The following is a 24055-nucleotide window of genomic DNA, read 5'->3' as shown; positions in this document are numbered from 1 at the left end:
ATCTGCCTTTTTAGAAAAAGTTGAGAAACATTAGTATCGGTTTAATGTAAAACTGTTTTTTAAGAGAAGCTCTATGATAACAGCTAGTAACGAAAACCTGTTCAATTCAATGAGTCTGATTTAAATAATTTTACATTTATATATATATATATATATATATATATATATATATATATATATATATATATATATATATATATATATATATATATATGTAAACGTTATTGATAAAACTGCATAAACAATTAATATTAAAATATGGAACAACTAAAAGTAAAAAAAAAATAAACCAACGGAAGGGATTTTTTTTCCCGGGCGGGTTAGGAACACCCTGAAAAGTCCGCACCTGGTGACACAGACACTAGTGACGCCACTGTTTTGTTATATTGAATTTTATTATTTAAATGTTGCTTTTTCTTATAAAATTAAAATAACCTACTGTACTAAGTGGCTCATTGAGAATACCACTGATGCTATCAACCAGTTAGATAAAACTTCCGAGTTAAAGGCTATATAGGTACTATAAAATTAATTGTACAAGTGATTATTTATTTAATTTGGATAAAACTTCCCTGTTTGCATATGCAGAAAACTTTTCAAAGTGTTCAGATTTAGCTACGTTATTGATAAACTTCAAAATGTTTTAGTTCAAATTCGATATACTCAACATTAGAGAGACAATGACAAATAACTTCTTATTAATTGTGTGCATCTATTTTTATTTTTGGATACTTTGCACTCACCAAGGCAAGTAGTCATTTGTTATTAAGTGAAGAACTGATTTCCTACAAAATTAAAGCTTCTCTATCACATACATTTATATTCTATAAACAACAAACATGTGACTGTTTAAAATTTGGATATAGTGCTATTCCTGTTTTATCCATTTCTTTCATAAAAATTTGCCAACTGTCTGATAGAAATAATTGAAACAATAAAGTCATTAGATCATGAAATAAGTATATTGATTACTTTTGTAAGTGGAGAGGATTAATAAGAGGTCAACTTGGCTAACCCTTAAGAACTTTTGATTGAATAGTGTTTCAGGTAACTCTAATTTTAGGGCTTTCAATAAAAACCTATTGCTTCCCCTGCCTCAGTACTACTGTGCTACGAAGAAAGCTGGTACAAAGATATAGCTCAAGCTATTGATAATTTTTTCCCTAGTTATTTTTTTCTTTGGGAGGCGGGTTGGCTGAGCGGTAAAACGATTGGCTTCCGAACTGGGGGTCCCGGTTCAAATCCTGAAGAAGACTGGGATATTCTATTTCGGGGTCTTTAGGCGCCTCTAGAGTCCAACTACCTCTAATGGGTACCCAACATTAGTTGGGGAAAAGTAAAGGAGGTTGATCCTTGTGCTGGCCACATGACACCCTCGTTAACAGTAATCAACTGAAATAGATGACCTTTGCTTCATCTACCCTATAGACGAGAAGGTCTGAAAGAGAATTTTACTTTACTTTTTATTCATTTTAATCCCTGGATATGTGTAGTACCTTCTCTTTTGCACATTAAGGTAATATTTCAAAAGACTCATTTGGGCCCTTAAACTATGATTTCGTCTTACAATATATATTTAACATAATACTGTTAAAATATTCGGTACATTACCTAAAGCATGAAATTGATTTTTTTTTTTATTTCTTGTATAGTACGCTCCTGTACAGATGTGAACCAATGTCTGCAATGCCATTGTACGAATCGTTGTTCTAACGGACTGTGCCTATATAATGGACGATGCGAAAAGGGATGGTTTGGTCTCGGATGTCAATACAGTGAGTTCTTTTATTTTTAAGATATCTGTATCTGAACATTCTTCTATTAAGTACATTGTATGCTACTGAACAAACAAAAAGAATCTCTTTTAACTAGAATTAACTGTTATGGGATATGTTTTTATTTGATTTAAAAATATTATTTGCTGCCTTTTAGATTGACTAAAAGTATTTATTTCACTTGTGTTACTTACTAGACGCTCTAGAGATTCGTAATAGCCCCTCTACATTTACTTGCTATCTATGGCTTCCTTCATTCGCGAAGCGACTATGGATCATCTCATGAAAATGAGATAAGTGCCTGGGTATTAGTTGTGGTTGGAACGATGTCGCCCACACATCAGTTCCCCCCCCCCCTCTCCACGCAGCTGATGTATCCAAAGGAACGACAGTGCTGATACAGTTTGGGGTCAGCGCGTCGCAGGTTCAGCCAGAGTTGCTAGCCTCACTAATTGTAGGTCTTCTTTTAGGCCTAACTAATTCTGTTCCTAAGTCTCAAATAATAATCAGGTTTAAGTAATGGTGATTGTTCGTACTTCCAATAGTTTTGATTTGATTCACAAAATGGTGCATATTTGGTTACGCGAACTGTCACAGCACCACTACGTGATGGTGATAAATTGTGCATATTAGCCCCATCAATATATTTACCAAAGGTGATAATTTAAATACCTATTTGATTTACTGTCTTCCTATAGCTTCACCTTTGTAATCGAAGATAAGCACATTTCTAATTTTCTGTGAACTGCATGATGGCTATGGAGTCAATTACTTGCTTTGAAAAGCCAGCCATATACAGGGAATGAGTGGGTGTGGTCTGCTTGGGATGTGCATTCTTCTTTTCGAAACTTTTTATAAGATCTGCGTTATTTACTGTTTGTTGATCCGTTTTTATAGTACTTATAGGTTTCCGCTACTGGTACAGTAATTGTAAGGGTGCTTTTACAACTGGATCTTATTTAACACTGCTAAAGAATTTCATAAGCCTCTCTTAGTTATGGTGTGTTTATTCACATTAATCTGATACTTATCACAATTACTAACGTCACGTACAAGGATGACTAATGGTACTATTGGTTTAAATGTTTATTTATGTTATAACAATGATCCTTTGGCGTCTTATCATTTTGACCACTCGCTTTTTTTTTTTTACTAAGAATTAAAGCATTTTGTGGAGCATTAAATTTCGAGGCTTACACCACCATACGATTAGAATGATATTTTAAAGATGTCACTATGCTTGTCACTCTGTTAATTAATATTTCAATAATATGCAGACGATCTTGCAACTATTGAAGAGGCTTCAATAACAGTGGGCCGTAGGAGGTCATCAAATTTCCTCAAAGACAATAACGACAAAACCTGTGATGATTACGTAGCAGACGTCACAGTTTCTTGGAACAGAGAATACATGTTGACCTGGGTCCGACTGGTCATGAGAGAAATTAGTAGGTACACTTTTGAAATCATTTTTTAAAAAGTATTTCTCAAGATGATAGCCAATAATATTATTTTACTATCTTTACCAACGGCTACGCCCTTTAATGAATTGTTCTCTATTTATTACCAAATAATCATATTTTGAAATTACAAATGTGTATATCATTAAAGATTTATAGATGAGCACTTTCCAACTTCAAATGTGAAAGTAAAAAAAAAAATACCTAAAATTTCAGACATTGGACAAAGTTTTTTTAACGCTTTTACACACGAACTAGTATCCCTTGAATTCTATTAACCCTTATGCAAGTGTCTCGTTGCATTGAAATATTTGAGGTCTAATAAAAAAAATTGATGAATATGTGTATGTATTATTTTTTGGGAGCTGAAAACTTTTCTATCCGCGTTACCAAATGGAAAAGTCCGCTTTATAACGCTCCATAACCTAATTTCGGAAAAGGAACGTAAGAGGGACGGTCCCTCTAGGCCCAAACATGTTAAAGGTACTGGGCAACTCAGAATCATATCATTTAATGCGAACAGGCAATTGCGACTCAAGAAGCCTGAAATTGAGAGGCTGTTGTCGGAACTCGAGGTTGGTGCGCTCTTGGTGCAGGAAGCTGGCAACGCTGGTAGGAAACTGAGCTGTGTGCCCTCGCTCTCGGGCTTCACGGCCTTTACCTGTTCCTGTGTAAAATGTCAGACGTTAGTCACTTTTGTCAGGAATCCTTTGCTTGCTCGTGTGAAGGAGGCCGCCTCACGGGGATGTGGTGAGACCGACACGCTCTTGGTTGAAATATTTAAGGACTGACAGAGATTTGAATGCCTAAATGTCTATAACCCACCGCGAAGTGTTCTAACACTCGATAACAAAAGCCTCTCCAGCACCAGAACGATAGTGGCGGGTGATTTCAATGCCAAAATCCAGGTTATAGGTTGTACAACAACCGATCTATCGGGACAGAAAGTACTCCACTTATGCGACGGAACAAATTTGGTTCTCCTCAACGATGTAGATTCTCCAAATACATTCATTCACTCCGGGCATGGAGGGGAATCGAAACCAGATTTGTGCCTGGTGTCTGCGGACATAGTTGCTAAGAGTCGACTAGACGTCCTGGGGGACTTGGGATCGGATCATCTGCCGCTAATGGTCTCAATTGATCTCGGTACGACAAAACAAACAGCCTGCCCTAGACGTAAGTGGGTGTACGCTATTGCGGACTGGCAGCTTTTCAGGAGTTCATCGGATGCGCTCCTGGAAAAACTTGATATTGATTTTGAAAACATTGACGCAACTTACAGTCTCTTTGTGAAGGCTCTTTTATCTGCGGCTCGTAGGGCCATTCCGCGAACCAGTGGTAAGCGCAAGTACCGGTCCTTTTGGTCTCGAAAGTTGGCACGTCTTGTCCGGCAACGAAAAGCAGCACGAAGAAGGCATGCTAGACAAAAAACAGAAGAGACGAGACGAGCCTACAATAAACTCACGGCATTGGTAAGGATACGGTGTCAGAAGAATCGCTTAAAAAGTGGTCGGATACTTGTGCGAACCTGGACCTCGCGGATGGACGACAAGCATGGAAGTTATTAAACAACTTTCGTATACCTGATTTATCGATAAACGGAAACAGTTATTTTCTGTTCTTTGGTGGTCAAGTTAACTTAGCTAAACTACTTTCAGATTGTATAACAACATTGTTTATATTTCTGTTTTTCTTCTAATTTATTTTTTAGAGAATGATCTCAACATAAAAATTCTGTTCAAAGCGAAGGGCTCTCAAGTCTTCAAAGTATGTAGTCAACGCAGAATACATCATGTGTCTACCAAAATACTTGATGTGTGGTGTCTCGATGTGGCCTTAGTCAGAGAGGTAAAAATAGAAGGCAATCTTGGAGGACTGTGTTCACTTCACATAAGTGGTGGTAGGTGTCTGAATAATAACTAAAGCAGTAACTCTATACTTTAGATTCAGAGATTGTATTTTGTGTATATCAGACTTAAGATCAGCGCTTCTCAAACTGTTAGGCACGCGCCTTACATGCGCTAGACGTCCTCTCAAAAGAACAGGGGGGGGGGGAGGGCGAATTCCTGACACAGATGGAGTGGGGGAAATCTGATTAATTTATCTATCATAATGTGTTTTCACTGTAGTTATTAATCTTTGTTTTAATAGTAATTAAGTTATGGACCCTGCTGAGAGAGCTTCCAGCGATCCCCCCAGACCACTTTTAATGAACGGAGGATGTGTCTTCTGCATCTCCAAATCTTAAATATTAATTCAATAAAACATTTTTTTTTTCTAGCAAACTAAATGTCACTACTTTCTTTTCCAGGTCCCCAGCTGACTATGGAGGACCCGAATTTTTTTTTTTCTCGTATAGGTTTGCACAACTAGTAAAAGTTTGAGAAACACTGGTTTAGACACACTGTATTATTTCGCCTTATTAAAATATATTTCTAGGCCTCCTTCAGTCGTAGTAAGCCTATGGCTCATTTCGTACAACATTTCTTCATTGACTGTGAAGCCCTATTTGAGACATTCCCATCCACATATATCGAACATTAAAGTGCCATTCATTTTGATGGTAGAGGAAACATTCATTTTCTTTTGTTTTATTCGCTTTTTTTTTTGTAAAATGTTTTGTAAAATGTTTGACATGTTTCGGATGTTCCTTCAGAGTTGAAGATAGTTTACTTCCTCGTCCGAACCTCCCGCAGGACGACGGGGGATGGGAGCGGGCAGGGTTTGAACCCTCGACCGTCGATAAATCCGAACGACAGTCCAACGCGCAAACCGCACGACCAGGCAGCCATCCTGAGATGAGGACCATGTTTCTTGGTCACCATTTCCTTTGATATAGTTCAGTTTAGGACTGTCTTCCCAGAAGTCACCTTACAGCAATGTTCACTGCTTTAAGGTCCGGTTCTATTACGTCCACGTGTAGGAAGTCAAGTCTTTCGCTCAAATCCATAAAGGCTGACTTTCGTGACGCATATTGTCTCTATTCGGCGGTCACGAGTAGGCCAGAGCACGGGGTGATGTCTGAGATTTGTTAAGATGTTAAAAAGACGCTTTCGGCCAAGTATCTTAGTGTTACACTTTATCCTGCCATGTGTTTTTGTTTTTAGCTTCTTCGACAACATCTGAAGTAAAACAGATGTACTTTTCTAACTTCCTTAGCGTAGGTAGTCCATGACTTACTGCTGTTCAGTAGTTTGATAAAGGAAAAAAAACGCATTGTAGACCTCAATTTTGGACTTTGATCTTTGAGTTTTCCGAAACCATTGAATGGAGCCTAGCGAAGGTCGACGCATCCTTCAATATTGCTTTTTTTTAAAAATCTCCTCTTCTTGAGACAGGTGTGACCAATCCATCTCCACTTCCTCTCTAAGATCTGCACCTCTACATTTTTCTGTCCACTCATCTCCCACAGTCTGCTGTTTTCTACTTTGTAGTACTAGTATTTTTTTAAAGATATTTCTCAGGCATCTGTCGCTGAATGTCTTGTTGCTTCAGTTGTTCTCCATGTTTCAGAACCATACAGAGAGGACCGCCTTAAAGATTCTTATTTTAAGTCTTGTTAGAGATGTGGGGAGATTTCCAGGTTAGCTTAATGTGGGTAAATGTCTCGCGTGCTAGATTTATACGACAAGTTTAATATCGCCATCTGTGCCACCTGACACACTGACTACACTCTCAAGGTAGTAATACCAAAAACATAAATGGATTTTGAAGCTCTAATAATAAAACTAATTGTGAATAAACATGACTTATACCAGCAATATGCAATAATTAAAGAAAGCGAAGAAATATGTTAGATAGATAGAAGGCTGCTTAACCAAATTAAATTAATGTCATTATTACTCCTCTAGTAATTTATAGCACATAACCTTCAAAATCCATTGAAATTTAATCAAATGGAGAAACTCTTCGAAATATCATCTTTTTTTTTTTTTGTGGGTAAAAACAACAGATTACTGCAAACTTAATATCGAAACCATGATTGACAGGATTGTATGATCAACATTTCAAATACACTGAAAATCATTTAAAATTTCTTTCCAAAGGTCACAACTTTGCCTACAAACAGAATGCAGTGTTAAGCTCTAATTATGGTACTGACGACAGGGGAGACAAGGCAGTGGATGGTAACAGAGATCCAGACTACAGTAAAAAAAGTTGTGCTCACAGTGGAACACATGAAAACTATCCAAAACTCACTCTCACATTAAGTCAGCCTGTTGTAATCACAAGAGTTGTTCTTTATAACAGAAGTAAGGATAAAGAACTTTTTTTTTTATTAATTAACTCTTTGCTTTTACTCTGTAATTATTTCTTTAAATTTAGAGAATAAAAGTGAAACAATAACAAAATGTTTGTGGATAAATAAATCATTGAAAAAGCTACAAAAAGAGTGCTACAGATGTAGATTTAAATGTAAATAGTTTTCTATAGCAGTATTTCCAAAACATACATGTACCAAGAGCACAGATTGAATAGTTTCCACTTGCGCTGCCTGAGACGCATAATGGGCATCTCTTGGAGGGACCATGTCTCCGATCAGGAAGTTTTGAGATTGGCCAATATGAACAGCATGTATGCTCTCCTGACACAAAGAAGATTACGCTGGCTCGGACATGTCACCCGCATGCCAGATGGTAGAATCCCGAAAGATATCCTATATGCTGAGCTTGTGGAAGGAGTCAGACCCAAGGGCAGCCCAAGACTAACACATAGAGATGTCTGCAAGCGAGACACGAGAGCCACAGGCATCAGCGAAAGTATGTGGGAAAACATAGCCAAAGACAGGAGTGCATGGAGACAGACTGTGCGTGCTGGGACAACCCTCGCTGAGAACAACAAAATTGAAGCGGCCTTAATCAAGAGGGAAAAAAAGAAAGCTGCCCTGTCCGCTAGCCCTGAATCAGAGGCATACACAAGTACGAATTGTGGCAAAGTGTCCCGTTCTAGAATTGGCTTGATTAGCCACACCAGATTCTGCCCCGTCTCAAGATTAAGCCGAAACCAGTGACTCATTTAGGCGCATCCATTGCCTTTCGAGACAAAAGGAGCCATATATATATTTCCAAAATTTTCCTTAATTGAACAATTCGCACATTCTGAGTAATTCTGACTATTTAGCGGAACTTTCAGTGTTTTTTTTTAAAGAGATTAAATTACGTGGTGGCCTACCCTTTCATTTTTGCCACTAGTTCGTGAAACACCAATTCAGGCCTCACAGAACCCAATAATTTGGTCAACACTGCTTCATAGTATATCTTAATTTTACAACTTAATTAAGAATATGTAATAATTTGCTTATCGATTTCTCAATGTATTAAATCTTGTAATCTATATGATTAAGTTCTGATCCAAATAGCTTAACTTCAAACTAAACAAACATATACTAATTTTTTTTAATTATGTCGATTTTAGTGTAATGATAGTCTTGCTAGATTCAGCACATTGCAAAAACAATAAAATATTCTATTATATAGTCTTAATAGATTTTTTTTAACAACAAAAAAGTTAATATAATTTGTTTATTTTATACAATGAAGCAAACACAACCTAGAGGCTGGGAGGTTGAAAGTGATTGGCTACCTATCAAGGGTGTACGAGTCAAGAATCCGACTCAAGCTGAACTGTGCTTTTACTGATCGCCCAATTGCAGCATGGTAACATTCCCCCCCACATAACCCTTCCCACCTATGGTCAACAAAAAAATATTTTACCACAGCAAACTATGAATCTGGATTCCCCACATAACCCTTCCCCCCGCCCCTCAACAGATTACACACCGAACGTCCAGGAATTGAAAAATAATAATTAACTCTTTCCCTCCGTATTATTTTTCACGTTTCGAAGGCAATTCTTCATTAAGGCTTCAATAACGTATTCGTTTGTTATCAGAAAATGTTTTAGTTGGTGTAGAGTTAAAGGGGAATGCATGCTCTTTTTATGTAACACAACTTAAAGTTTATATAATACAACATTAATTTAAATTTACGGAGGTCAGATCAACGATGGTATTGTCAATAAGTAGAGAATGTTCTATTTCATATGAATCTAAAGCTCTCTGGGCAGAGTTATTTATCAAAAGAAAGATTTGTGGCATGACAAACGTTTAATGAGTTTAGACCTATATGAGTGTTTAAACATTATTCTCTCAACATTCCATTTGTAAGCACTTGTTTTTGTTCATTTTTTGTCAAAAGATAAGCACGAAATTAGGCTGATGAAATTCATACTACAATTGTTTAAGAAGAATGACCATCTTTGGTATTCGTATCAGAATCGTTCGGACACCCCCTTGCCTACTTACACCATTATAATGTCATCCAAAGAACAAACGGAGAAAATGTCTATCACAGCTACTGAAATTGATAGACAATATAACGACAAACCGATTGTCACATTGTGTGAAGTGGAGGCTTACGGAGGTAAAATCTTACTTGATTTTTCTTCATGCATTCATGTGAAAGACTTAGAATTTAATTCATTTTTTTAGATTTCATGCACTATAAAAATTCATAGGAGTCAATTTTTTTGGCACTAGTAAGCGTTAATGGGTCCCATGAAGATGAAATCAATATAACAATAGATTAAAAAAAAAACAATAAAAAAATTGTCCTAAAAATAATAAGTCTTTGTCTTTGAGTTTGAGTCCGAAGATTAATGAGGAATGCAGTATTTTCCGTGGCTACGTAGCTCAGCTATGACCCTGGGCGCCCGCAGGATTTGTAGTTGGGGGTTTCAAGTTGCCACCTATGGCTCGAAGTCGTAGCTTCAACTTTTTTTTTTTACAGAGAATATGTTTTAAAAAGAACCGTGCCCCCCGCTTTCCCATACGATATTAAGTTCACTGTAAATACTTGTTTCAGAAAATAAAAAAATAAAAACAACAACATGTGAACAAACTATTTACTGTAGACTTTGTTCTGTTCATCCGTACGGCTCGTACATCCCAATGGTCGATCAAACAAACTATACAATCGCTGCCAAAATGTGAATAACTTTATTATACTTCAATTGCGTTCCGTCGCGACGGACAAGCCGGCAATGATTACTTATCTGGCACATCTAATAGTCTTCTATAATTTGCAATTCTTGCACTATTTAGGATGTAGACAAAACTCGTTGAACTGAGCATGGTTATTGCTGTAAAAGTGAGACGTTAATGAAGAAACTAACGAGTCAAGATAAGGAGTGTAATAATCCCAAAATCCAAACATGTGATGTTAGCTCGTTGTTGACTGCAAAGTCTCGGTAGCACCAACTGAATGCCCGTTACCAAGTTTGTTTGCCAGCAGTCTCTCCTTCCTCAAGATGGCCATCCCTAAAGTGTTCCTCTCCTCAGCATGGTCACGTTGGTTTTAGATTATGTCATTAATGTGACTGCTGATGTGGTGTTAGGCGCCCACTTTTGCTAAGTTGGACAGACTTCAACATCACGGAAACTGGTCTTAAGAACTGAAGAATAACAAACTACCAAAAAGACAAACAGAAACACATGAGTGGCATGCGCTGATTACACAGAAGCAGTTTGTCTGGTTTCACTTACAGCCGTTTTTTTAAAATACGCCAAATTGTCGGAGATCTTCTCTAAGTTGCAAATGAATTTGTATTTCTCAGTCTAACATGTCTCATACAAAAGAGTTAAATCTAGCACCAACGCTCTCACTTTAGGCTGTAACGGAAGAAATAGAAAATCAACATCATTACGGATATTTGAAACGCCATTCAGGTCATTGATAACAAACAAGATTAAGGGGGACGCGCAAATGTACTAAGGCTGCTTTTTTGGGTACTTTTCACGAATACTTGCCTGAACACATTTCTGTATGCTATCCATCACGAGTCAGCCATCGTAGCCTTGTCTGAGTAGTTTTTCCATGTGTAAAATGTAGATAATGTATTCGTTGGTAATGACGTCAGACACAGGCTATCTGAGCAACAGTAATAAAACCAATGACTTCTTTTCGACTACAATCGCCATCAACGAATCCAACGCTCAAACATATTTGCTCAGTGCCTGAGATATCTGAAGTTTCATTTCCGAAATACCCTCCACCCGCCCACCCCAAAAAAAAACGCCTCCAATTCATGTTGCTGATGCTTGTATATTGTTATTTCTTGCTGCTGCTAGTGATCCGTCGATACAAATCAACGTTTTGACTCAGACGATGGCATGTGAAGAAACTGGTGGACGTGCTAGTTTATCGAGCGCTAACACTGACCGCAACTCCGCAAGGCGTAAAATACATTGACCAAGATGACTGCCCTCTTCAATCTTGTTCAAAGAAAGGTTCAGATCTATCAAATCGAAAGACTTTTCTTTTAATAAAAAAATCACATTATAAGTCTTTACGAAATAGAATCATAACTATAATTATGTGAAAACAAAAGCAAATTGTCCCCGACTAACGTGCTATAAAATATTGAATGTTGGTATTCTAGCCTTTGCTCGACCATGTTTCGCAGGACGTAAACCTGGTCAGTGCTTGATTTACCTTTTCGGACATGAACTATGGATTGGCCTATTCTACTTTATTATAATAATAGCTTATTATTATTAACTTCATTTCTGTGGACGCACTACCTGCTGAGTTGATTTCTAACAGAAGTAAATTGATTTGATGGTGTAAAAACTGGGTACAATTTGACTGCTCAGAATCAAGAGAGGTATCGCTTCATTGTCAGCAATCAATTCCTGATAAGATAAGGTTAGTCTACTACGACTACTTCAGTCACCAGAGGAAGCACCACTTGTTCAGCTGCTACTTCAATTTTAATTGATATGATGGAGCATAAAAATGGCTAGAACTTTTTAAATTTGAAGTAGTTGAGAGTCAATACAATGATTCGTGAGGGGATTAGTTAAATAATTATTGATTAATTATTTTGTTTGAAATCAAAAACCGTAGATAACTTCTTCATTATTGATAGATATAGTTTTAAAATATAGTTTTAACATTTATTAGAGATTTCGAGCAAAATTATGGCTTTATAAGATACATAAAGGAGAAATTGTTATTAAAAATAAATTCTTGTTTTTAGTTTGTAGCTGATGAAGGCCTCATGGCCGAAACGTCGATTTGTTATTACTCGGTCTGGCAAAATGTTTCCAATATCTACGCTTACTTTTTTTTTTTTTACAGTCGATCACTCCAGTACCAGTAATTCATTATTTTTTAGTCATAGAGTTTGAACGAGTGATTAACTGTTACCTCGATCAAAGGAGTCACTTTTATTGGGGCAGTTGATTAGTATATTATCATGCAATTGTTTCTATGCGCAGATCTTACATATATTTACTTATGCCTGTTATTTTGTATCATTAGTTTCTTTCTTTACCAACACGTTTCAGTACAAAAAAAGCTTGAAAACTTTATATAAGCCTTTATATACGCCTTCTAACATTACATATAAAAAAAATTAAATATATTTAATACTAATATATAACAATGGTTAAAAAAGACCTATAATACCAATATTTGAATTCTTGTTCGCAGAATGTTCCGAAGGCTATTGGGGACTACTGTGTACAAACAAATGCCCTAAAGAATGTAGCACAAATTGCCATATCGAAAACGGGCAATGTAATACAATTTGCTTAGGCAACAGTGACTTACTTGTATGTCAGGCAGGTAAAAGAAAATGTTTATTAAATAACTCTAAGCATCACTGAGTTGGGCCTAAAGCTAAAAAATAATATTCACTGTTTGAAAACTATTTAAAAAAACATTTTCTTTTAATTTTTGTACCAAAAGAATGCGCTCTTGGTCAGTGGGGCATCAACTGTAAAGAAAGATGCTCCGATGTATGCCATAAATCTTCCTGCAATCGTATTTCTGGGATCTGTGATCAAGGCTGTCTCGGCTACAGTGACCCTCCTACATGCAGGTTTAGTAAGTAATACAGCCATGTTATTCATTAAAAAAACAACATTTGTGACATAATTACTTTAAAATAGATTATTAATAATGAAAAACGTGTATAAAGTTGTAAATTTATTTAATTAAATATGTATTATTTTCAGACTAACCTTTTAAAAGTTGCAATTAATTACAAAATAAAAATCTATCAATATATAGTTTTGTTTTTTTTTTCCTTTGTTTCTCATTCACTACTCTCATATGTCATCAGAATGCTCACGTGGACGATGGGGAATCAATTGTTTACAAACATGTTCTCAGGGATGTCTGAATTCGTCTTGCAATGCTTCGACTGGACTCTGTGACAAAGGTTGTCTCGGCTACAGTAATCCCCCTTTGTGCACCTTGAGTATGATTTTCATGTCATTGTTTCGTTTTTTTTTAATTATTTTTGTTTATGTCACATCATTTTTATGAAACAAACCATATTCTGACATAACAATACATGTTAAGTGTATACAAAGCTAGGACAAATTACTAAAAGTTTAAGAACATATTATTAATAAATACAATGGATAACATGTGCTTGTAATTGATTCTATTCCAAAGCATGCTCGAGTGGCGACTGGGGTGTTAACTGTAGTCAAACCTGCTCTGAAAGATGTTATAACTCTTCCTGCAATCAAACTAACGGAGTCTGTTACCAAGGCTGTCTCGGTTATAACGATCCCCCACAATGCAATACGAGTGAGTAACGTCACTAGTTCACTCATTGAAGGGGAGGAGGACACCATCATGACACAAAATAAAAATATCAAAAATTAAAGAAATCGAATTTTTTATTAATTTCATAATTTAAAAGTTTATTAATTTATCGATAAACATTTAAATATGCTATTTATAACTTCAATAATTGTTTTTAGTCATTTTTTAAAAGCATGTTGAATTTTATTTAATCAAATTACAAATGTACATGTCAATAATAACCTTGGTAATGAGATGAATAGCTTCAAGCATTCATATTCGACCTAGGCATATTTGGGTATCAATAAAAACATGTTGTTTTTTTTACAATTTTCCTAAAATAACCGTATAAGTATATTAAATAAATTTAACGCTTATTAACGAAAAACCATGGTCACCGAGAGTTTAAAATATATTTATTTATAGCATCTTTTTATTTTATTAATAAAATGAATGATCGGCATTGGGGTTCCGCCCTAATCGATATTAGTTTAAACATAAACAAACATGGTGGTTTACGTTTCGTTGTTGATCAATAGTGAGATTATCAACATTTGACATTTTTTTTAAAAAAAAGGTAAAATAAAAACAAAAGGAGAAAGCAAGAAAACGTTAAAATATCAAAATATAGAAACTCAGCTAACATCACGTGTTATTGTTTGAACTACTTTTGATCGGTTACCTGTGTAGAGGTTTGACTTGAAGACTCAAACGTTAATTTAGAATTACTGTCAAGTAAACAAACACAGTTTCACTCGTTTGACCTGCGTTCAGCGCATCTGACGTTTGGTCACGTGTCTATTAATGAACTCAATGTGATATATTGAACAGCTTACCTCAGTTTGGCTCATCTCTAGGGTGAATTGGAAAAAAAGTTGAACAATTCATGTACAGTTCCAAAAAAGGTGACAAACGTTGGATATATCTCAGCAGAAAGAAGAGCTTCCAGTTTCAGGGAGTGATTATCACTGTTCAGAAATGTTGCCTTTGCATTTGTCTACGAGACAGACTGCCAATCATTGTTGCTGCGGTATCTGCACAGATGAAAGTCCAGTCCAATGTCTTTAATAGATTTCAGAACAAGTTCTTCATAACGTTGTCCACTAGGTTTCAAAATTTCAAAGTAACCAATGAATGACTCTTTTATTTCGAAATTATCAGCATCCAAGTAAGGAACTATTAGGGATACCTATTCTTGATGAGAAACATATGAGGTAGAATCAAGCATCAGAGAAAAGTAACAAATTTGCATGACTTTCTCAATAATAGTACCCTAACTTTATTGACCATCAAGTTTATGAACTCATTTTGAATCTCTGTTGACAAATAATGTGTCTTCCGATATTCGATTCTAGATAAGTAGTGTTTAATAACTTCATCAAATTCTGCAGGAAATTTAAAAGATGCTAGGAGGTCTCAGGAATGGGTGAATTCAGTTTTTCGTTGTAACCAGATAAGCTTGAGTTTATTTTTGCTAAGTACATAATAGCTGCTGTTTCCCGCTTCACATTATCTCTCCAGTACTGCTGATTTTTTTTTTAAATTTGCGCAATAAACATATATAATAGTCCAATAGTCCATCTGGTTCTGCCTTAAGCTTTACTTCTTCTAGCTTCAACTTTTAAAAAAAAAGCGTGTCTTTTCTGTGGTGTACTCCTCGTTCGTGATCTTTCAGTCTCTCGGGTTTCTTCCATTTGGTGAAACCAACTCCTGGTTGGCTCAAGGCACTAGATGTCTTTTCTGATGCCTCAGAAAACAGTGCGCAAGCCAAACAAAATAGACATCCTAAGTGAGGAGAGAAGAGGAGCTAATGTATGTTGTACATTTTCCCTCTTAGAAGCTTTCTAGTGAACCATGATGTCAAACTTCGTTATTTTTTTTTTTGAATAAACTCTACTGGAAACAAATACAGGTAATCTTTGTTTTGAAAAATAAGCTACCCTTTAACAGAATTTTGCTCGGAGTTTCTCGGGTAAAATTCCAAGCTAGATCTATCTGAAGTCTTTGTACTTAATTACAGCTTCTTCCACTTCTGGAGAAAGTGATTTCGGAAGACCATCATTTGACTCATCATCACCTACTTCAGATGTTTTCACTGACTGTGGTAAAAGGTATTCCCTTGGAGTCTCTTCAGAGCTACTTCTCTCATCAAGAGACATGTTCACTTCTTCGACTGCTGTATCTTTGTATGAATCATCTGAATAGTGATACTTTTCTTCGACACTTTCATGGTCTCCTATGTTTTCAGTGATCATATAAGGTTTCATCTTAAATGATACGGATGATGAAATAAACTACCCTATTTACCAAGTTACTTCCTGAGAGTAACACGGCACTAGTCAGCGCTATGGAAGTTATCCCTTCAAATTGAGAGATATGGAAGTCATCTGTCAAAATTGAGAAAAGACTAAATGTGGCTCAACAAAAATGGCTGAGACGGATTTTGAGAGTCAGTTACACAGATCGGGTCTCAAACAAGGAAATCCTTTCCCGAACTGGGAGTTGATCACTTAGTGAGGTTGTGACAGACTGACGCATGAGGTTTGCGGGACATGTTCTCCGTCAAAATGAACTACGCATATTAAGAGTTGCGATAACATGGAAGCCAATACGAGGAAAGCTTAAACAGGGACGTCCTCGTATAACTTGGCGTCATACCGTCATGGAAGTCCTCAGAACAGTGGACACCAGGTGAGAGGAGGCTTCAGACATTGCCAATGACAAATCCTTATGGAGACAGCTTGCCGCCCAATGCACCGAACGGCGCGGGAGGACCTAACTCTAAGTAAGTAAGTATAGCCTAATGAGGATGTGTAAAAATTGCGCGGTAAAAAAGTAGTGTTTTTTTTTTTTTAATTACAATGGAAACGTTGATATCGATAAATAAACTATAGTGACGTATTGTCAAAGAAAATAAGTGTAATATTAATCAATTATTCGATATTTCGAACAATCATTAAACATACTTTTTTTTTATAAAACAATATCCGGAACAACTTTATAGTTAATAAAATATAAGTCTGTATAGAGATTTTTAGTATTTAGATGTTATTTACATAAAAAAAAACGGAACAACATATTAAAGATCATGTATTTTTTGCAACGTTTAAGCAGGGAAATAAAATTTAATATAAGTTAGAAAAGCAAACAAACATTCGTTTGCATTGATTTCTTTTTCACAAAACATCCGGAACAATCGATTTTAGATACTTAAAACTATCGCAATATTTCTGAAGGAACATTAAAGGTTAAATCAGATTTTCAATAGCCTTTAGTGTTATTTTTTAATCTAAACGTGACCGACAGACCGACAAACAGACAAAACGCATAAAAATAAGCTTCTTTCATTCTGATGGGGGCACTAAAGAAAATAAAATTTGATTAAAAAAAAGTGTATGAAATTAGTTTAGCACCATGCCATGGCCGGGCTTTACGCTACTACACGAAAGTCGCTGCATAATAAGTCCATTTCAATTAGAATGTGCATGATATTTACATACTAAGTGCATTATAATCCTTTATAAACAAACATAAATGTTTTCTTTTAATTTTAGCAGCTAGTTGACCAGAAAAAAACACCCTTAATTAATATTTATATTTATTATAAACATTTCTAGTATATTTTATAAATATATTAGACTTAGTGATACTGAAAATACACAAAAGATTGTCCTTCTTGGTTAGCATATTGTAACATTGCCTCCCTTACATTTACGTAATTGGTTAACTATTAGTATATTTTTATGAAAAATCGCTTGAATAATTAGCTTTTTAAATTAAACGGTTTTCTTTAAGAAAACCAAAAATAGTATTGCATCTAAACTTTTCAAGGCGCATTTAATGGTGAAATAATATTTTTCATGTCTCTTCTAGTTTTCGAGATCTGAGTGTGACAGACGGACAGACGGACATTTTGCACAAACCTAATAGCGGCCGTTAAAAATACGAAAATACGTGATATAGAAACCAAAGTTTGACAAACTCATTTTTGAAGGTAAGGGCGATTACTTTAAATTAGGGGTGGGCAATTTACTGCTCGCGGTCCACACGCGGCCCGCCGGACTTTTTTTATGCGGCTCGCGGTCACCGACAGAAATCAGGTGTGCCTACATATTATACATAAAAAAAAATACAAATATTTTGAAAATAGCTAATTTTAAATATCGAATTGCGCGGGAGGACCTAAGTCTAAGTAAGAGTTGAAGACAGACTTTATGTTTTTCTTCGGAACTATGAAATGTTTGTGCATGTTAACATCTTTTCGAAAAAATCACTTTCCCATTTCTCCAGGTAAGCAAGTGAAAACAGATTTTGTTATTTTCTTTTGCTGAAAGTTGAAACTATTCTGGTGAAATGTCTGAAAAGTACAAGACTTATTTGAATTCTTTGATTGTGGAATTTGAAATCAAATTTTAACACGTCAAGAACTTTGAATCAGTTTTCTACACCTTCAGCTCACCATTGCAGAAGCTGATTCATTTCTAGAGGACATACCTCAAAGCAAATTATGAACTGAAAGAGAAGTTCCATTCATTTATTCTGTAAGAGCTTCATGGATGCCAGAAGCTGTATTTCCACACTTTAATTCAAAAGCTTGCTACTAAACTTTCAATGCACAATGCACAAAGATCTGTGAACAAACATTTTTTTTTCTGTTTGTAAATAAACAAGTGTAAGAACAGGTCGATGCTGAATGACAGTAATTTAAAAGCAGTCACAATGATTACTAGTAAGCTAGTTCCACAATTCTGGAATATTATGCACGAGTGTATACAGTTAAACCTAATAAATCCCCTGTTCATTTGTGGTGAAATTGTGAGATGTAAACAGACGATAACAAAATTAAAAAGAAATTATCGTAAAATTATTTGCAGAAATCGCCAACTACCTCTATTGGGAGTGTAAAAAATTTAATGTAAATGTATAGCACATTATACATGTGAATTTAAAGACATTATACACAGTTAGCTAGCGTATTTTTTTCTAAGTTGTAAGTACATGATATACGGCCCCACATTCCCAAATTTTTTTTTAATGTGGCCCTCGAGAGGAAAAGGTTGCCCACTTTTGCTTTAAATTATTAAATTATAGTTTTTTTAAAGCACTACTTTCTTGCTAATAGCATGCTCAGATGCTATGGCCCAATTTCATTTGCAGACTATTGGGGGGAGTGGGTAAATGGGAGAAGGTTTTTCTGTGCTGCCTTTAGGCGCTAAGTAAACACAACTCTGCTCGAGTTTGGTATTGAGCCTCGGGCCCACTACATAGGTAGCCAAACCAAGTAGAAGCGTACTTAGCCTCTCGACCACGCTTCCTATTTTGATGAATAAAACAACATTTTTTTTTACCTATGTACAATTTCAACCTGCCACTCCCCAGAAAAAAATGCTGGTTAAGTGCATGTAGAAATCTACATAGTATATATAATTCTAGTTTAATGATACTATATATAGTTATGGCCTAGACTAGACTAGAATACTAAATCTAGGTATAAGGTATACAAGATTCTAATTTGGTGATAAAGTTGCAGACATAGTCGTAGTCTAGACTACAATACCTGACCTAGATATATGACAGAAGATTCTAGTTTAGTGATAGGCCTATAGATCAATACTTTGAGGACTGTGCTCAAAATGTTTCTAAACGCATTAATACTGTAATGAAGACTTACGGGAATACCAACTGACATATATGCATTTAAGATATACCTTCTCTAGACCTCAACACCAAATTTAATTTTTTGTATATTATGGCAGTCAAACCATTTTTTTTATTCTTCGAAGTCAATTAGCTAGTGATTGTTGTTTTGTTTTTTCCCAAAATATGTATAATATATCAAAATTTTAGCACAAAATTATGAGCCGTTTTCTGGATTCCCGCTACCCAACAATGTTTTTTTCACTTAAAGACTCTGAAAATTTAATAGAGGAATATTGTTGTTGTTTTTTAAAAGTATAATCATCTGTCAGCTATTTTATCGTGTTTAGAAAGAATAAGAAGGTAATAGAAGTATACATTTTGAAATAGTCATTTGATCGGTTTAGATGACTGTCTGGTCTCCTCTCCGTTATGTGGTTATGAAAGAACTGGGTTAAGTCTGGCACACCTCCATACCACGCCGCCTTGCAGAAAGTTTGGGTTGGAGGTGATAAGTTTCAGTTACGGAAGAACGGCTCAAACAATGCAAAGCCTGGACGTATGTTGTTGTTTTGTTTTTAGTACTATTCTTTCATTTGTTTCTCCAGCATGCTTCAATGGACTTTGGGGCTTAAACTGTTCACAAACATGTCCCGAGAAATGTCTCAATTCTTCGTGCTTGGCTACTTCTGGAGAATGTGATCAAGGCTTTCTCGGCTACAGCAAAGGTATGATTCTAGTCTAAATGTAGATTCTATAACTAAATTCCATTCTAAATGTAGTCTAGATTCTAAATCTAGTTCTAGATCCTGTTCTATATCTAGTTCTAGATCTTGTTCTATATCTAGTTCTAGATCTTGATATAGTTCTATATCTAGCACTAGATCTAGGTACAGTCTCTAGATCTAGTTCTAGATATTTTATAGATGTTGTTCTAGATCTTTAATAGATCTAGTTCTAGTTCTAGATCTAGACCTAGTTATAGATTATCTAGTTCTATGTCTAGATTTAGATTGTATGACAAATAATAGAACTAGTTCTAGTTCTAGATCAGTAAATCTTTACCTAGATATAGAATTTAAAGTTCTAGATCTAGATTTAGATTGTATGACGAATGATAGGCGAGATATTAATTTTAATTTGCGAGAGAAAAAGTCTTAATTTGTGTGACCCAAGTCACAAATGTTAACACGAAATCTAGAACTTTTTTTTATGTACATATCATCATTATCATCTGTCCCGCGAAACCAAATCCTCAATTTTTTACGGTCAGCATTTGTTCTTACCAAGATATTAAGAGAGAGTCCATTCGTTTGCGTTGTCCAGCCAGTTTTCTTTGGACATTTTTTTATTTCGTTCTTCCACAGCTGTCGCTCTATATCTTGAAGAATGATTTTTGACTGCAAGTGTTACAAAATACAAAATGACCAATCCGACTAATTTTCCTACCTTCACAATATTGAGGAGTTCCTCATTTTTACCAGCTATAATGTTGAGTTGCTAAAGTAAAAACTCATTTGTCTGAATAAGCTTATTTTAAATACCGGGTATTCATAACTATATCTTTTATATAAAAATAATATAGAACTACCAATCAGGGCATATAAATAGTTAAATTTGGGTATTTTAAATTTTTAATGCGCAAGTTTCAAAACCCACATTGATCTAGAAAATCTCTGTCTATTTCAAGTTAAAATAAATTGACTCATCATAGACGTATTAGATGTGGTCTAAATCTATGTAGATATCTAGATCGCATATGTATTGTAATATACATTTAATCATATATGACTTGATCTTATAGTCTATGCATCATTTACACAAAATCTGGATCCTGGCATCAAATATGTATGTAAGTATCATCATTGAAAGGTTTAGGGTTAGGGTTTAAATCCTGAGAGTCTTAGGATACGAGTAACAAGGTTTTGATATATTTACAACTTCTTTGATCTCTTCCAGACAGAACAAGCCGGTTGCGTTGAGCTTCTTTTGGTTTAGATTTTGTAGAGTCCTAGACTTAACTTTTATAGCTATTCAGTGACTCTATCTGGGCTTTTATATTTGTTTTCATTAGAGCTATCCGGGGCATATTTAATTTTCTAATAATCTAAGCATAAGCTTTGTATAAATCTTTTGTCTTTCTTATTCCAGTGCTGCCTCATTGCACCAACAGTGCAATTCTTACTGAAAGCACAATTGGAGCTGTCGTAGTTGTTGTTTTAATAGTTCTATGTTTAGGAGTTATAGGATTTAAGAGAAAGTAAATATAGTTATAAATCAATAAAATTGACTTATAAATTTGTGTTTCATAATAAGTGAACTAGCCGAAAAAATTGTCTCCAGTAATTTTTGCACAACACTCCAAAAGCATAGAGTGTGATGGTCTTAATACATTAGCCTATTATTAAACTCAGTCACAAAACATTAATTATAAATATATATATTCGTATTAATATAAATTATATTTATAATAAAGGATGTTTCTCTCTTATAAATTATAGAACCTCAAAAATTCTACTTTTGAAATATATATTGAATAACTTACAAATTTTTAGCACATAATAATTTCGATGCGTGATTACAAAAACATCTATACTAATATTATTTCAACATTTTAATAACAGAAAACAAGTTCAGAAGGCTGTTGTGGATCTTAACATTGTACAAAGAATGACAGCAAAGAAGAGTGATTTATTTACTACCGAACAGAGCTATCTCGATGAAAAGGATAAGACTGGTTATTATAAATTGATAATTATAATATATCATTCAAGCTTTAAATTCTTGTAAGATTTAATGTAATAGTTGAAAGAACTAGTAATATTGGCTAAAATTTAGTTTTAACGAAGTAAGTTGAATATCTTCTTCTTTTTCTTTTATTTAAACATGCATGATAGAATTTCTTTTTAAATTTTCACCTACTTTACTTTCGTTCCCTCGTCTGAGACAAAAGCTCCGAGGTATTTAAAGCCTCTAACACTAGTAGGCTTTTTACTTCCAATGCTGATGCCCCTTTTAAAGCTCAATTGGCTATTGGTCATAATTTGTTGTTGTTTTTTTCGGCATTTATTTGCATACCATATGCTGCGGAAGTCTTGTAAGTGCGCATCACCAGGTCAGCAAGTTCTTCTGTCCTGATAGGCCATCAATGCTATCTGCGAAGCGCAAGTTAGTAATTATTCTACCTCCAATGCTAACAGTACCTTTATAGCCCTCGAAAGCATCTTCCATTTCCCTTTCAAGAAAGATTTTGAAGAGTGTAGGAGAAAGTAGGGAGCCTCGTCTTACTCCACCTGTGGTTTTGAACCAGACCCCCCAATCTTTTTGTTGAAGTACACCGCACTGGTGGCATCCTAGTAGAGGTTCTGGATGACTTTAATTATGATTTTATTATGTTTTTATGTTGTACTTTTCCATTGTCGCCCAGAGTGCCCATGCCATACTGGGTCGAAAGCTTTATTGAAATCGATAAAGACATGGAAAAGATTCTCTTGGCGTTAGAGATATTTTTCACAGAGTATTCTGAGGTTTAGGATTTGTTCTGTTGTGCTGCGACCTTGTCTAAAACCCGCTTGTTCTTCTGATATGATTTTGTCTGCAATCGGTTCTAGTCGATTTAATATAATTTTTAACAGTTCTTTACTGGGATGGCTAATAGTGCGATAGTTTTGACAGAGTAAAAAATTGCCTTTCTTTGGAAGGGTTATGATGAGTGATTGGGTCCAGGATTTGGGCCATTCTCCTAATTGCCAGATCTTGTTGCAAATCGCATAGAGTGCGTGTAATATACTAAGTCAATTCATAACCTTAGAAACAAGGCTTTATTTCAATAAAACACGACTGATACACACAATAACACAGTACAGACTGGTCACGATTCACAGACTACGATAATGCGAACACGATTACAAATACTAGCACGATTACAAGCACGGGTAACACACAAGTTCATTTTACGATCACTCCATTCACCCCTCCTTCATTTCTTTCTGGGTCTTAGGTTATAGCCATGCGTATGAAGGGAAGGATCCGGAGGTATCTCTGGCGTAGACTTTTCTCCTTGCAAGTCGTAACTGTCCTGTACGGGACTCGAGTCAATATTGGCCTCTGGCATTGGGTGGCTCCCCTGTGAGTCACTGATGACTTCTGGCTGGTTGTACATCATTGGGGTGGGACTCTGTGAATTACTGATAGTTTCAGGCACGTAGCGACTCCCTGGTGAGAGATCCAAAGAGTCACCGACCTCTTGAGGCAGAATACCGTTCTCTGGTTCGAAATAGTCGTTCGTGGAACTTTCCTTCGGCGCCAGCTGCCTAAGCGACACTGTCTCCTCCCGGCCATTTGGAAATCGTATATGGGCGTACTGTGGGTTGCAGCTAATAAGTTCAACCTCTTGTACCAATGGGTCAAATTTTGAAGATCTTACAGGTGATTTTAGTAATACTTTGCCTGGGTTCTGTAGCCAAGTAGGCAAGGATGTTCCCGTTGGCGATCTTCTGTTAAATTTGAAGATCCGTTCGTGTGGAGTTTCATTAGTAGAAGTACACAGTAATGATCGAATGGAGTGAAGTGCCTGGGG

General features: G+C 35.6%; 1 protein-coding gene across 1 annotated transcript; it reads left to right on the top strand.

The window, feature by feature from the left end:
* Window positions 1-483: 483 nt before the first annotated feature.
* On the top strand, window positions 484-17815 carry LOC106077131 (uncharacterized). The gene is made up of 11 exons (XM_056028602.1): window positions 484-747; window positions 1653-1775; window positions 3053-3223; window positions 4950-5138; window positions 7285-7491; window positions 9436-9660; window positions 12733-12867; window positions 12991-13128; window positions 13367-13504; window positions 13705-13842; window positions 17713-17815. The coding sequence occupies exons 1-11, from the start codon at window positions 681-683 to the stop codon at window positions 17724-17726; spliced, it is 1545 nt and encodes a 514-aa protein (XP_055884577.1). The 5' UTR covers window positions 484-680; the 3' UTR covers window positions 17727-17815.
* Window positions 17816-24055: the final 6240 nt, after the last annotated feature.

This window comes from Biomphalaria glabrata, chromosome 5, assembly GCF_947242115.1.
Source record: "Biomphalaria glabrata chromosome 5, xgBioGlab47.1, whole genome shotgun sequence".
NCBI classification, from domain to species: domain Eukaryota; kingdom Metazoa; phylum Mollusca; class Gastropoda; family Planorbidae; genus Biomphalaria; species Biomphalaria glabrata.
The sequence above is the reverse complement of the archived record's forward strand: the minus strand, read 5'-3'. Positions and strand labels throughout refer to the sequence as shown.